This window comes from Strongylocentrotus purpuratus, unplaced genomic scaffold (assembly GCF_000002235.5).
Source record: "Strongylocentrotus purpuratus isolate Spur 01 unplaced genomic scaffold, Spur_5.0 spur5_scaffold_12, whole genome shotgun sequence".
Lineage (NCBI taxonomy): Eukaryota > Metazoa > Echinodermata > Echinoidea > Camarodonta > Strongylocentrotidae > Strongylocentrotus > Strongylocentrotus purpuratus.
The window spans coordinates 12,942,188-12,958,957 of NW_022145597.1; the positions used below are offsets into that span (position 1 = coordinate 12,942,188).

At 37.7% G+C, this 16,770-nt stretch overlaps 1 protein-coding gene across 1 annotated transcript; it reads right to left on the reverse strand.

The window, feature by feature from the left end:
- Positions 1-6,704: 6,704 nt before the first annotated feature.
- Positions 6,705-16,549, reverse strand: LOC593032 (tctex1 domain-containing protein 2). Its single transcript, XM_030981844.1, has 5 exons — positions 16,322-16,549; positions 15,424-15,557; positions 14,587-14,656; positions 10,085-10,148; positions 6,705-6,771 (listed from the first exon to the last, which is right to left on the reverse strand). Exons 1-5 carry the CDS (start codon positions 16,414-16,416, stop codon positions 6,724-6,726), a joined length of 411 nt encoding a protein of 136 aa, XP_030837704.1. The 5' UTR covers positions 16,417-16,549; the 3' UTR covers positions 6,705-6,723.
- Between the last annotated feature and the right edge of the window lie 221 nt (positions 16,550-16,770).

The following is a 16,770-nucleotide window of genomic DNA, read 5'->3' on the forward strand; positions in this document are numbered from 1 at the left end:
CATGTAATCCCTGTTGTGGCGTTTGCTCCATAGGCCTGGACGGCAGAAGTGCGTTTAGCCAGCGCGAACTAACTTTGTTTTGTTTTCTGTGGGTTCTTCGAAGGATATGTTTACAAAGAGGATTTGGACCACGGGTGTTTGTTGGTTTATTTCAAGCCCTACATAGTGCGAAAGGAATTTGGCTATGGAGATGACGAATTATATATCTCTTATTATGCTTGGTTATGTATATGGAAGGATATATAGCTTCTGATTAACTGAGGGCCTATACTGTGTTATACATACTGCAAGTAAGTATATTGATACTTTATCGACGAATATACGTACGTTTTTAAATGAAATATTGTCCTTAATACAGAGTATTATGTTTTTACACTATCTGCACAATAATAAAAACAACTACTATAACTGCTGCTGCTGCTAATACTATTACTACTATATTAATACTACTACTACTTCTACTACTATACTACCACTACTACTACTACTACTACTACTACTACTACTTCTACTACTACTACTACTACCACTGCTACTACTACTACTACTGCTACTACTACTACTGCTGCTACGACAACATCAACAATATGTTACAAATACACTTATGCAATCATATCCTTTCCTATCCTTTCGGATATTCCGCCTGAGTAGAGTAAATACAGACGCAAATACAAGTTTTAAAAAATAATTAAAAAAACATCACCTAATGAAAATGATCTGAAATTTGGAACCGAATTTGGTAAACAGAGGAAGGTACACTCGGTCAGTGCAAGTCTGCCTCGAGAACTAATCACATTGCCAGAGCTTAACTCTGAAAATTGTGAGTAGATTTAAATTTGTAAGTTGAATAACTATATATTACTTAAAACCTATCGATCCAGATAAAGGAAATTACCAGTATGTCGTTCGTTTATTTCCGTTTTCATTTAAAAAGAGGAAAAAATAGTATGCAGTGCAATTCATGGAATAAGGGACATCATGTTCTAACACAAAAATTTGTAAATATAATTATAATAACAAATATGTCATGATGAATTCAAGACTAAGTTGAATATGGCAATATGGAAAAGAAGGAGAAACTGTTAAAGGCCCAATCAAGGTTGGGTTATTTCAAATCCACTGAGAGTTGATTTTTGTGGCGAACAATTAAAACAAAAATTCTAGCACAAAAGGAGTAAAAAGTCAATAATTGAAAAATTACAGGGGAGTGTTTTTTCTTCTGAAAGAGCCTCGGATAATGTGCTATCCACAATATTATTTTGAGAAGGCGCTTAAGAAAACTACAGAAATTCATTATAGTTCTGTTACACGACAAAACAAGAGATTTATTCGCCACTACGAAACAATCCACTAACTAAATCAGCCATTTGTCATTTGAGATTCTGATAGCACAGTTTAGTTTTCGAACACTCATTACTTTCTTGGTAAGATTTATTTCAAATGTTTGACTTGACGCTGTTACAGGAAGTTGTAGGAGAATAGAGTGTCACGTATACAGATTTTTTTCTCCAGAAAGTATATAAATAAATAGTTTGAAGAAAGAAAAAAAAGAAGAAAAGAAAAAGAAGAAAATTGCAAGTGTGTGCATATGGTTGTATGCAGGTGACGTGTTCGATCCGTTTTGTTCATGAACTGGGATTCATCTTGAATTATGGTATATAAACAAACAATTAAAATCGTTAAGACCCTCATAATGTTGATGAATATTTGGATATTAAAAAAAAAAATAATAATCGAGGCTTTAAATGAATAAATGAATTTAAACTACTCATACCTCGAAAGTCAGTCATATATTTACAGAATGTACTCTAACACGGTCAAACAACAGCTGATGAATGAATGTACTGGCATACAGCCTGCGATAATAGTCATGCGTAGTCTGAAAATATCATTTTAACGATCAAGATCTACTGTCTGTTAGTAATTAGCGCAGGTGCTCCTCAAAACGACATGAGCGTGGATCATTCCGACATGGTTGTAATTCTCCTTTCCTTTCCCCTTCATCGAGTTGTGATCATTTTTTGTCGTTTTTGTTTTATTGTTTTTCTTAGGCCAAGTAAAAATAGTTTCTCGTCCGGATTTTTCGAAAGTGCATGACGAGGAGAAGGGCGTCTACGTTGTTTCAAATAGCTTTGTTACGGAATACCCCCCCCCCCCCCCAAAAAAAAAAAAAAAAAAAAAAATTCTAGTCATTCTATAACAAAGCTAGATCTATATGAAATTCAATATTTCATCAACTTGATGTTGATATTATTTTGAATCAAGCACGTTTCACTCTTTACAAAAGCTTTGTTGGAAAAGAATTTAAAAAGAAAAGAACAAAACAAAGACTTCTTCATATTTAGTTTTACCTATTGAATTATCGTTTACAGATAGAAGAAAATATTTAAAAAAAACATGTATATACTTCCAGAAATGGAGGCAAGTGCTAAACATGTGAAGATGTTTATATTATTATGAGGAAATAAAGAAGACCAGAAATGGTTATTTGATGAATGGTTGATTGGAACCAAAATGTGGTGGTAGCACCTTATGTACCATATCAGTAATTTGTAGAATTTTATAAAACTACCCATAACAGTACTCTGCTCTCTCGAAAGGTCAATCCGTACCGCTTGGAATTGACCTTTTCCAATACTCAGTACTCCCTTTAATTGTTATTGCTGGCATCTTGTTTATTTTTTACATATATATTTATTAAATCACCTTCTCAAACAACAATGTAATACTGTATTATACTTTATTACTATTTTGATGGTGGCTGCACCAATAAAGCCTTTGGCTTTCCTAGCTGTCTCCACATTCATATATATATATATATATATATAATTTGTTGTTGTATTCTATTGTAGATGTTTCTCTTTAACGTGTACACTATGTTTTTTATTTTATATGTTTGTTATGATGTTTTTATGATGAATGAAATAAATATGAATTCAATTCAATCAATCTTAATTGGCCCAATCTATTTTCTATGGGTTGATAATGTCATGATCGAAAGTAATCATAGGTAAATAACTCCCTCTTTGATTTTGTTTTCTCTTCTGATATTAAAAACGAAAGCAGTTTCCTTTTCTTCCTGCATCGTGCTCTAATAATGATAATGTTGTTATTGATAATAATAATCATAATAATAATAATAATTATTATAATAATAATAATATACCAAATCAACCAGTCTCTCTCTCTCTCTCTCTTCTCTCTTCTCTTTCTCTCAATCTCTCAATTCCTCTTACCTCCTCTCTCTCTCTCTCTCTCTCTCTCTCTCTCTATCAATCTCCATCTCTCTCCATCCCCCCTCTCTAGCTACCTGACAACAAGTTCAGCAAAACATCAACAAAGTACCGAAGCAATATAGTGTCATTCTGAAGCTTAATTGATTTGAAGCACAGGAAACCTTTAATTACAAACTAAAAACATTTTTTTACAGGGATACATTTGATTTCCTTGCTGATAGTACATAGTGTTATTATGTAGATATATAACCAAACAATGAACATTATGCTTCATGTAGTAGCGCTGCATGGGTCCAAAAATGGGGGGGGGGGGACCAGACCTGCTCAGTAGATGAATCGTAAATTGACAATATCATTTCTTGAAAAGAATGTGAAGGAGGAGACGTAGCAACTTCCTTTCATGTTCTCTTTCCTCTATCCTTTATCTTCTTTCCCATCTTTTCCCCTTCCATTTTACATGGTCCCCCCCCCCCTTCAACGCCCCCTGTAGCTATGCCATGCCACTGGCTAATGTACATATATGATCTATACATGTGTACAAAAAAATCTATCATGTATCAGTCATTAGCCCTGGGGCTTCTTGCGTAACAAATTTTGTCTAGATGCATATAATAACAATAATATAAATAGACGAAAAGTCATAAATACATAATCCTGATAAGTTGGAAATCAGGTTAGGTATTGGATAAAGCTGGGGGAATAATATGATTGCAGAGCCTTCAATGAGAATGATATCTAATACTGATGAGGCTAATCTTGGTAAATGAGACCATATCATTAACCATCATTAACCATTATGATTATTATAACTATTAATCATTATTATTATCATTATCATTATCGAACCTCAACTCTTAATGCTACAAGCCCCTGGTAAATTGGAACACATGGTAATATGATTTTAGCCGTGTGTTATCATACAGAGCTTCGTGAGACTGTTAGTATGATGCGATGGATAATTGAAAGTGAATAAAATGGAAAGGAGGTACATAATATAAGCCATTTTCCGGATGAATTAACAATAGAATATCATAGCAGTGGCCCCAGAAAGTGGAAATTGGGAAGCTACCGTACTGAAACAACTTTAAAGACGTACATAGTAGCAAAAAGTGAGAGTGTAAAATAGCAAAGGAGAGAGAGAAAGATTGCAGCAGGAGAGAGGAGAGAAAAAGAAAGACAGAGAGAGAGGAAAAGATGGGAGTGGGAGAAGGGAAGCAGGAGAGATATATAATGGAGAGATATATATGTATAGAGAGAGGCAGAGAGTTATGAGGGAGGAAGGGAGAGAGGAAAAAAAAAAGAGCAAGAGGAAGAGAGCTAGGAAGGAGGGAGAGAGAGAAAAGGAGAGACAAGGAGAGGGAGACAGCTAGGAAGGAGGGAGGGAGGGAGGGAGAGAGAAAATGAGAGAGAGAGCTAGAAAGGAGGGAGAAGGAGAGGGAGGGGATAAAAGGAGAGAGAGAGGGAAAGAGAGAGAGAGGAAAAGAGGGAAAGAGGGAGAGGGAGATAACAGGAAAGAGAGGGATAGAGAGAGAGAGAGAGAAAGAGAGAAGACAAACAAATTTATATAAGTCATAGTATTATGGCAGGAGGAAGGGGCCTAATGTAATCAAACTAATCTAGTATTTAGAGGGCTTGACCAAAATTATCTTAATTAATTCTAGGGTCAAGGTTACCATTGTTGTACAGTCTTGTATAATTCTAACAGTAAAGAGTTTGTTAGCTCTCCTTTAATGTATATCAACCCAAGTCCAACTTAGTCTGCAAACAGACCCAAATTTGACACTTTATCAAAAAATCATTGTATCTTGAGAGAAGCCTAGCCCAGCTACCTACTGGTTGTGTCAATATAGGGTCTGTACAGGTTTATCAAAACTGTTTCAGAAGGCCAAAATCAGGAGCAGCTACAGTACATGGCCTATGGTAGTCTTATATTGCAGACTCACTTTTACGACTGACCAGGGTTTGTGCTTGCAGACTAAGTCCAACTTGGGGTCCATGTGTGCAGTTTTAGGTTATCCTTCACACTCATAAAGCTACAGTCCCATATACGTCCCGGACCGTCCCGGACCATCCCGGACCATCCCGGACCCCATCCGGGGTGATCCGGGATTCGGTCCGTGTTGACACCGTGTTGGCTCCGGGGTGGTCCTGGATGGTCCTGGATGGTCCTGGATGGTCCTGGATGGTCCTGGGCGGTCCGGGAGTCGACCCCGGATGTTTTTGACGGTCAAAAACTGCCGGGGTGGTCCGGGACGGTCCGGGGCAATAGTTTGATCCGGGGTGATCCGTGTAGCCACCGTGCTGGGTCCGGGGTCATCCGTAGTGGCGCCGGGGCGGTCCGTGTTGATCCGTGGCAGTCCGGGAGTGAGTTATTGACCGCCCAGGACCATCCAGGACCATCCAGGACCATCCAGGACCACCCCGGTGCCAACACGGTGTCAACACGGACCGAATCCCGGATCACCCCGGATGGGGTCCGGGATGGTCCGGGACGGTCCGGGACGTATATGGGACTGTAGCTTTTAAAGCATCACACTTTTTTGAACAAAACATCCCGGACCATCCCGGATCACCCCTGGGGTGATCCGGGATGGTCCGGAGTGGTCCGTGCTCGTCCGTGCTGGTCCGGCTTTATATGGGACTGGGGCTTTACCTGTAAGCCCATAGAATTAGAAAGCGGTAAAACTAGTTTCTTGAGGTTGATAGCTGTACACATATTATTTTTGCAAGTGACTGGTGCCCTTTAAAGCTATGCTACTTCAATTTTATGAACAGTTCAACAATATACAAATATATATACTTTTATATTTACAGATAATATAACAAAACCAAAGTTTCATTTCCTTTTGGAATAACAAAGATCATTAGCTTTAGAGCATTCAAAGGGATTCCTTCTAACCGAGTACCCATTAATTTCACCTTTTTACAGATAATATAACAAAACCAAAGTTTCATTTCCTTTTGGAATAACAATGATCATAAGGTTTAGAGCATTCAATGAGTTTTTTTTCTACAGGGTACCCATCAAAGGATATTCTGTACTTAGGAAATATAAAGTCTCTTTCTGAAATCACATACCTGAAAAAAATGTTGCAAGAAATATTCATCCTTTCTTACAACCAGATTTAAAAATAGACAAACAAATGGCATTTTTTTTTTTTTTAATATCTTTCCTAAGGGAGTTTGGTATGTCACTGTATTTACTCATTTTACTGAAACAGAAATATGAACTTCTTGTTATTTTATTAACAGTTTTTGCCATAATATTACATCACTTTTCTCTTGCTCTTCTTTTTTAGAACAAAATAGAATTCTAATCTGGTCAAAATCCATAGTCGACTGCTAGGAGCAGACAACAGAAATTGAACAAAGGAAGTTAGCCTTCTGCGCTGGTCTTGGATCCAGATTGGAGGCTTGGAACTAGAAGGACAAAGGAGGACCTGGACTAGACCTAGTCTAGCTTTTCGCTGTGATCTTGCACATTGGCCTAGTAGTAGAAGACTCCAAATGCAGCCGCTACACAAAACAGAGAGTCCTGTAGAGATGGAGGAGAAAAGATGAAAAAGAAAAAGAGAGGAAAGAAACTCAGGTTAAAGAAGAGGCTGGGTCTGAACAAGAAGAAACAAGGTCACCATGGCAACCAGTTTGAGATGTATGATAAGATGGAGGGGGAATTTACATGTCTGGAGAAGCCTACTACAGATCATAAAGGTAGGTCTTTTAGGATACGCCACTTGACCGACGGCTCGCGAGACCATTGGCCCATCAGACCAAAGACTAGTGAACCTTAAAGGTAAAGACCAGTTTTGGAAATGCCCCCCTCTCAAAAAATGAAATGGAAGCTCTATTACCAATCATGTGAAAAAATATGTTTGACTAATACGTGATCATACAAATTTTGCAGAGAAACTGCCTACTAAATGATATATTTGATAAATTATTATATCTATTTGGACCTGACAGATATAACGCACTTGTCACGCACGTGTTGGGATAGTCCCATATACATCTTTATCTTTAATGTCGGTCTCCTGGGCTGATGATCTTGAATCCTGTAATAACTTTTAGAAGGCCTGAAAAGTGGAATGTCAGTCTCATGCATTTGGTCATTGGTCTTTGGGGTTATTGCTAGATCTCTTTGACATCTTTAAAGAGCATTTGTATAAGTTTGTGTAAAAATATCTTTAATAGCTTTTCATATTTAGCCAATAAAAACGGTTGAATGCTTAAGGATTGAAAGGAAGATAACTATTTCATCATAACTTCAACATCACCTGGGGGGGGGGGGTGTTTCACAAAGACTAAGATCGACATAGTTCAAGTCCAACTTAGGTTGATCTTAGTCTTTGTGAATTGAAACACTCCCCATTAATCAAATATAAAACTTTAGTTTTATGAAATACAGAAAATAATGATAACATGAGGACAATTAAGACAGCAACTACTGACTATATCTTCCTTAGAAAGCAGGGAAAAAATTAATATTTATTTTTCTGGGGCTACTTTTCAAGCTTGCCTGCATGAAAATAACACTCTAAAATTTGTTTTGCATTGAACTCTATGCAAATTTACAGGGGCTCTTTCGGGCATTTCATTCGCCCCGATCCCCCATGTATTTTTTCACTGTTCGAAATGAACAGAATATTTCAATTTTTCAGTATCCTTGCAAAAAAAAAAAACACAGCACAACTTTACAAATGTACATACATGTTTTTATTTAATCATTCTATAGCGAAGATGGAAGTAAATAAAAACCTATATTTGTCGCGCACCGTCCCTGTACATTGCACTATGCCTGTTGGAAGGAAGTACCGTAGAGAAACTGTAAGCATTCTGGAAGTAATACAAGAACACTGATGCTTCCCCTTGTATACAGATAATACAGTCATATGGGTAAACAAAGTTTACATACATGGACACCTGGTAGTAAAGCAATATCCATTATCACAACTTCACTCATTCCTGCCAAGTTTTCACTTCAGGAAGATAGACTAGTTTGATCTCTAGACTAGTGTACACCCATGAACTCAGCGTCAAACTACACTACATGTACTTTTTTGCTTCTAAGTGCATTTTCTAATTTGTATGACTTTTTCTTGTAATTCTTTCGTTTTCTATTTAAAGCGCATAGGGACATGCTATCCTGTCATGTGTTATGCGCTATAAAAGAACTGAGTATTATTATTACTATTATTCATTAATCCCTCTGAGATATGACAGGAATGAGTGAATTTTTTGAAATTCGAGTCAAATATGTTTGTCTTTTCCCAGATGTACATGTACAAGTATAAACTTTCAGGCCCAACTGTATGCACATATGCATGTGTTAAGTAAGTACAATGTGCCAGTTATTTGCAGTTGCCAAAACAGACAACTACTACACTTCAGTTCAGTGCTGGGCAACAAAGAGATAAAGAAGACCTCCATTTTTCTACAAATTCAGTATACCTTACTTCTTATCTAGCTCCATTTATCTACCTAGCAGCACTTTATTACATATAAACAATCAACTTTATGATGGTTTAAGCAGATTTCAAGTCCGTTTATTTATACTTGAACAGTGAAACCTTGTTGTACAGCACTGTTATTTTAAGACTCGTTACAACAAGGTAATTGTATTGGTGCCTCCAGGTATCATATACCTTGTAAGTGATAGAACAATTAAAGGGGCAGTCCACCCTGATATTAAGTTGGTTCGAATAGAAGCAGAAAAAAAGTGAGAAACAGGTCTGTGAGAAAATAAGGAAGTTATGTATTTCGGAAGGTGCAATCAACCAAACACAAATTGGCAACTCTGTGAAGTATCTTGCAAGCTCGATCCCCTTCCATTTGTCTGTAACAAAAAATTATAAAAAACTCTATATTTTCCCTTAACGGTATTACTGTATCATTTGCAGGCCAAAAAAATGAAAAGGTTAAATTCCTTGGGCATTTGAAAGACAATAGTAATTTAGAACTTCCTTCAAAACGAAAGGGCTTTAAAATGGCTTTCAGTTGGAAAATAACGACCATTAGTTTTCCTGTACAAGAAAACCAGTAAAGACATGTACCAGACCAATAAAAAACAATGTTGAACTTTCTGTTACCTGTCACATGTTTTCCTTGCATATCCAACGATACAACAATTCAAAATTTCACACTCTGCCATCCCCACCCAATAGCCTATATGTACGTATATACCGCTACCTACATTTCCTTTTATTGAAATTTCAGTTTTGGTATGAGTCAGAGAACATTTTCATTGTTACGATATATAGTTGGTATTTCCCTTCCTTTTTCTTTGTTTCCAAGGTCTTTTGTTTACAATAAAGGCATAAAGTGCAAGGATGCATGGAAATTTAATAGAAGTAATAATAGCTTCTTTGGGAAGAATTTGTTCCCTTAAAATCAAAGCAAAATGAAATAAGCCCCCCCCCCCCCCCCCACCCAGCAATCTGGCATACCTTAATTAAAGGAAGGAGTGCTATCTGACAGTAAATTGGTTTCAATTAAAGCATTAAAAAAAAACTGTTAGCCCACAGTATTGGCACATTTTTTTTTTTTTTTTTTTTTTTTTTTTTTTTTTGGGGGGGGGGGGGGGGGTGTGTGATTAAAACCCTTAAAATGTAATAATGAGACAAGAACAATGCTAATTAGGAGTATGAGTGAAAATTCTGAAGCATATCTATGATATAATAAATAGAGCCAGAAATATAAGAGGGGATAATGAACGACCTACAGTAGCTCTGGAAAGTTTCTGGAAAACTAAATAATATGCACTAGATATTTCACCAAAGGGAAAAAAAGACAACAAAGTTACTGTAATAAAAAAGACAAATTGAGAAGGGAAGGGAACAATGTTAACTTACGCTCATGTAAATATCCTGTGCATAGTTGTCAGTATCGGAGTCCCAGAAGCATCTACAGCCCATCCTACAAAAGAAATAAAATACAATTTCATAAGCAAAAAGTTAAACAAATAAAAATCACAAATGGGGACACGACAAAAGCCTTCTTGATGGGAACTGCCATACAGTGTACATATATCTTTATGCCTCACAGTAATCGTGTGTTTCTAAATCTACTCCCCACAGAGTGGAGATGGTGCACCCAATGTGTGCATGAATGAATCTAATGACCGGAGGTAATAATATCTGACAAATATATGACAAAGAAAAGTGTAATATGCTGCACATATATACATGTAGAGCTATTAAAGTGAATAAGCACAAGTCCTTTGTTAAAGGTAAAGACCAGTTATGGTCATGCGATTGCATTGTGAAAGAAACGTTGCGGAATCGATCAGAAAAGGTTGATCATCTAGCATCTAGCATCTGCAAGGTTCTGGAATCATCAAAATGATAAGAAATTTGGCCCATTCTTTGTAAAGTTACAAGCACTATACACAGAAAGATGTATATGGGACTACCCTATATCTCTCACAGACCATGAGAGAAACAAATTTACCAAATATATGAATTAGTAGGCGGTTTCCCGGCAAAATTTTTATCATCATGTATTAGTCGAAACATATTCTTTCACATGATTGGTAATGAGAGCTTCCATTTCATTTTTTGAAATTGGGGCGTTTCCAGTACTGGTCTTTACCTTTAAAGTGAATAAGCACAAGGCCTTTGTTAACTGCAGTAGTTGCCATTCATTACAACACTTCAGACAAAATGCAGCATTATTTTGGGGCCATTGACAGATTCATATCTTCAAGAGCCTATAATTAGTCTAGTTTGTGTCTGGATCAACTCTAATTAACCTTCAGTCTGGCAAGTTTCAGAGTGCATGGTTTTGGTTTCAATTATCTACACCACTAATCTGTGAAGACTGAAGAAGAAGGATGACATACATACAGTGAAACTTGTCTTTTAAAGTCGCCACCTGTTTATAGTGGCCACCAGGCGCGTACGCAGGGGGGGGGGGGTGTTTGGGGGGTTAAACCCCCCCCCCCCCCTTTGGTATTTTTATGTGTATAAACCCCCCTAAACCCCCCCCCCCCCCCCACAGGAGCAAAATGTCAAATTTTCAAATTTCGAGACCAAACAAAAAAAAGTGTCCTCTTACCCCCCCCCCCCCCCCCCCCCCCCCCCCCTTATTCAGCGGCCAGCTGAGTTGTTGCGATTTTTTGGGGACAAAAACAAAAAAAGTGTCCTCTTCCCCCCCCCCCCCCCCCCCCCCCCCACCCCCGCTTATTCAGCGGCTGGCTGAGTCGATGCGAAATTTTCGGCCCGATTTAAAAATGTTAAAACTCCCCCCTTGAAAAAATCCTGCGTACGCGCCTGGTGGCCACACATTTTATCTCCCTTGAGGGTGGAATTATGTGTGTTGTAGAACCTGTCTAGAAAGGCCACCTATCTACAATGTTCAAATGATTTTATTTCTCATGCAAAAGATAATACGATGAATAATTATATTACAAAAATATGCAATGAAACGACAAATATAGTAGAAAAAAAGCACGAGAAAAGAGGAACTAACTAGAAGCAGAGCTTGTTGAAGTGTTAGTTCCTCAGATGCTGTTTCACAATATAACATGAACAGAGTATGCATAGAAAATCAACAAATGGAAAAAATTGGTAGCTAAGAAATTATAGATTTTTTAGGGGAAATAATAAAAGAGAGTAAAAAATGGAGGAAAATTGTAGAAGACAAAAAGACAGAAAGATACAAATGGCCCCTTTCTTTGTCTCCCTTGAGTATTCTCAATAGCCAGGTTTGACTGTACATATCAATGTACATGACTTTACAAAAAATCCAATGATGAGGTACTCGACAGTATAAATGCACCTACTGAAAAACGTTTATTATATTGGAGTCCTCTAACCAAACTTCATGAGATCGTTATTTCAGTTGGTTTTTCTTCCTACATTTCTAGCCTGCTCATTTCCTCTCAGTTGTCATGGCAATAGAGGGAATGTATTTTATGAGGGAAACTGACCACTTTTGTGGCGTCAAAACACAATAATAATGACAGGAAATTTCGGGATGACAGGAAGTGATGGCCGGGTCTCGAGTACTACCATCTGTTAATATTTGTGTTTGGGTCAGGTCCCAGGTGAGGCAAGAAGTCGGTTCGATATAATGTACATGTGCAGTCAAGACCGCTTTATTGGACACCTGTATAGAAAGACCACCTGTCTATAAAGGCATCTTTTTTATTTCCATGGAATAGTGATCATCATTGGAACATGCAGCTTACTGTAAATAAAGACCACCTGTCTGTAAAGACCATCTTTTTTTATTTCCCTGGATAGTGATTTACATTGGAACAATTAAAGACCACCTGTCTATAAAGACCGCTTCTAGTGTTTCCTTTGGATGGGAATGGTCTCAATATACAGGTTCCGCTGGATAATGATTGCGTACATGCAGGGGAGGAGGGGGGGGGGGTGGTAAAGGGGCATTTAATCCCCTTTCATCATAAAAAACTTTCCCCAAAGAGAGATATAGAGATAAAGTCAAACCTGCTTTAGTGACCACCTGTATTTATATAAAGACCACTTTTCATGTCTCTCTTGAGTGATCTTTACATACAGGTTTCACTGTAGAACAAATGAATGTATTTTCGATTGGATAAGGAGAAACAAAGCTCATCCTGAATACCAGGGTTCAGATAAGTAAATATGCAAAAATGTTGTAGAATATTAATGTTTCTTTGTAATAGTTTCCTCTGGTGTAAAAGGGGCTATACTCAACTAGTAATACAAAGGTGTTTAATAAGACACACCCATGGTGTATGATAAACTCCTGGGAAACAATCAATTAAGGGAATTGGGTCGATCAGCTAGGCTAGCTCTATAAGTTTCACGACAATTATCTTAGGATGATAGGCATGTGATATCAGCTCACATTTTACATTTGTCATACACAGACAATGTACATGTATGTACAATGTTGTATGACTCAGAGTCAGAAAGGGAAAAAGAGAGAGAGAGAGAGAGAGAGAGAGTGAGAGAGAAAATAGAGAGAGAGAGAGAGAGAGAGAGAGAGAGGGGGAGAGAGAGAGTGAGAGAGAAAAAGAGACAGAGAAAGAGAGAGTGAGAGAGAAAAAGAGACAGAGAAAGAGAGAGAGAGAGAGAGAGCTAGGCAGAGTGAGGGGGAGGGGGGGGGGGGGGGGGGGAGGTATATGGACAGAAAAAACAGACAGAAACAGAGTATGAATGGATGGCTGTAACAGAGCCATCTATACACAGAGTGTGGCCAACCTGATTCGAGTTGGACACAATATGGCGACTACTGCTTTGTTGGGCAAGCACAAAGCAAAAGAATATACGCCATGTTGTGATCGACCCAGGGAAACCAAGTTTGCCAAACTCTGTATATAGATGGCTCTGGGCTGTAATAATGCAGAGCACCCTCTCTTGTCCATTTCCTTATATTAATTTTAAATCAAAGTTATCTCTTGTAAATGAAATGTATTTCTCATGGCATTACATGTTTTAACTAGCAAACATCAGATGCAATTAGAAACTTTTTCTTTTAAAGACCGTCAATACTACTAGGCCAGAAAGGATTAGACCACACAGCGAGGTCACTGACAGGTGGCTATCTCATTAACTCAGCTCTCAACTAACATAAGAAAAAGAGGATCATGGGGTACAAACAGGCACCGATTGGGGAAGTTTTCTATATTCAGAGGGCGCAAGTAGCTACAAGTAGGACAGTGGGGCTTTAACTTGCTGTTGTCTCTCCATTTCAAACATGAGAATAAACACGCATCCCCGTTCTTCATTTGTCTTGCTTAGTAAAAGAAGACTTTTAAAATGCCTGGGTCCCTTTTTGAATAATTATTTACTTTTTTTACATAGTGAACTAAAAGCGCTTCATCTGATACAAACAATAAAAACTACAAACAGCCATGAGAGAGAGAGTTTTACTAGTGGGCGACGCACTTCTACCATGAAAAATAATTACCTCACGTAATTAAAGGTATAGACCAGTTTTGGAAACGCCCCCCTCTCAAAAACTGAAATGGAAGCTCTTATTACCAATCATATGAAAGAATATGTTTTGACTAATACGTGATGATACAAGTTTGGCCGGGAAACCATCTACTTATTGATTAATTTGGTAAATTATTATTATATCTATCCGGACTGGATAGATATCGTGTAGTCCCACATACGTCTTTGTGTATACAGTGCTTGTAACTTTACCAAGACTGGGCCAAATTTCTTATCATTTTGATGATTCCAGAACCTTGCAGTATACACACCAATACTTACAGTATACGCTAGATGATCAACCTTTTCTGATCGATTCCACAACGTTTCTTTCACACTGCAATTGCATGACCAGAACTGGTCTATACCTTTAAGACACTGATTAGAGAAGATATAAATCAAGTAGAATCACTACTTACTTGACTCCTTCACCTCTCTGTTCTCCTATCACGACTTGGATGATGAACTTGTAGCGGTCTAATTCGAGTTCTGCAAAGACACACAAAGAATTTATGAGCAAAACAGAGAGATTACTTTCCTTACCTCCTAATGCTCCAATCAGCAACAACATTCTATGCTTTAGGCTTTCAAGTTTAATATAAATGGATATAATTCTGTAACCTTTTGAAGAGACACATGTATGTAGGTACAGGAAGTGACATTATTCTTGTTTTTCACCTTCTCATTGTAGTTAATTATTTGTTGTGGCTTGCTATTTTGTGCTATTCATTTACCGGTATTTAAAAGGAGAGGGGGGGGGGGGGGGGTCAGTGTTTCCAGATGTTCTTTGGTGCACATAGCAGTTCCTGACTACACACGATGAACAATTTTTTTCCCATGTTTTCAAGCCAAAGTTGCTTGTGCTATTCATAGTTATATACATGTAAATACAGGCCAATTAATGTATTGGGCTTTAATACTTCAAAGCACCGGTCATCGCGTGGGGTTGGGTGGTTGCGCTACCCGACCTTTCGTTGAAACATGCCCCTTTATTCACGAAATGTCGGGGGTAATGTGTGTAAAAAAAATCATGTGTCTAAAAATGGTCTGGTCTGATTTCCCTAACATTTTGTGAGAACCCTTTGGTAAATCTACGAAAGGCGCCATCGTTTTAAAGTTAACGTGCATCTTCACATTTTTTGTTTCACAAAAGATTGTGTAACACGACCACCTGACCGGACGCAATGCCCCAATGTTTTGAAGTAGCCTAAGTATCTTGCCCCCTCTCCCAACTTCGCAGGAGCACCCATAATTACCTTTTAACCTTTCCTTAATCTTCTCACTGATTTGCTTACACCAGGCAGTCGTCTCCTCTGCACTGTACTGCTTGTCTGTTAGCTCCTCGTTGAGTACTGTGTGGATCACTGCCTTGACTGCAGCAGAGCGAAATCTAAAGTGAATAAAGGAATCAAACTTGGTCATGCTAGTATTCAATATGAAATCTATGACTACCGGTAGAGTATTTTTACAATATTTGTTTGTTTTGTCTGCTCAATCTATTGTTCCATATTCCACAAAATAAATTGTCTCACACAAGAGAATGCATAAAAAAAAACAATGATAGACATGATGATCATGTGAAATATGGGGAAGCTATCCAGAAGCAAAGCTTGTACATATGTATATTATAGGTTTCAGAATGAAATACAAAAATGTTGGAACTGAATTTGATAGCAAGAAAGACATAAAATAAAGATTGAGTCACTGATACAGAAGTAAAATGACCATGGTGCAAGACTTGGAAGCTGGGAAATTGCAAAATTCTTGATCATTTCATGCAAGCGAAATTGTCATGTTTTCTTACGAATGTCACATTTCTCTTCTTAACTTATGAGTTGAATAACATAGGGTCTAATTATTGTGATTAGTCTAGTCTATTATTATTAAACAAGATCTGAAAGACTATCAAATGACCCTAATATCCCACCCTCATAAGTTTGAACTTGAAGCAAACAAATACATGTTCATAGAAATGTGTACAGGCCACATAAGCATGTAATACAAGGTCATTAAAATAACTTGATGACTGAAGTCACTGATGCCTTGTTGGCTCAATTGGCTGAATGAAACCATCCGGCCACAGCCACTTTGTATCAGCATGATCAGCACAGGAAAATGAATAGATGGGACTGTAGACAAAGAACTGAAACTTACTTCTTCAGGAAATTTGGACGGATCGTGTAGGTATTTGGAGCGGCGGGCTCCTCCTTAACCGGTTCTATAGTTGCGTTTTCTTCCACCTCCGTCATGTTGATGAAATAATCACTTATTTATACGGAAATAGAGGGTTGTATTAACGTTGAAAAATGACACAACTCACTCAAGACGAGAGCGCGTAACCCATGTCAACAATGATACTTAACGACGAGTTTCTCCCTCTCGAATTTAGGTTGTATTGTAATAAAGTATATATCAAAATGATTCTATGAATGGTGACAAGCTCACTGATATATCACGAATTATACCAGGTTTATCCAGAAAAATAGAAAAGAAATGTGTAAAATTATTCTCCTATCTCCAATCGAGACCGGTCTAATTTTATCGACTCGATAAAAAAAATTACTTGGGTAGTTAAAATGTTTCTGACGACAGATGGCGGTATA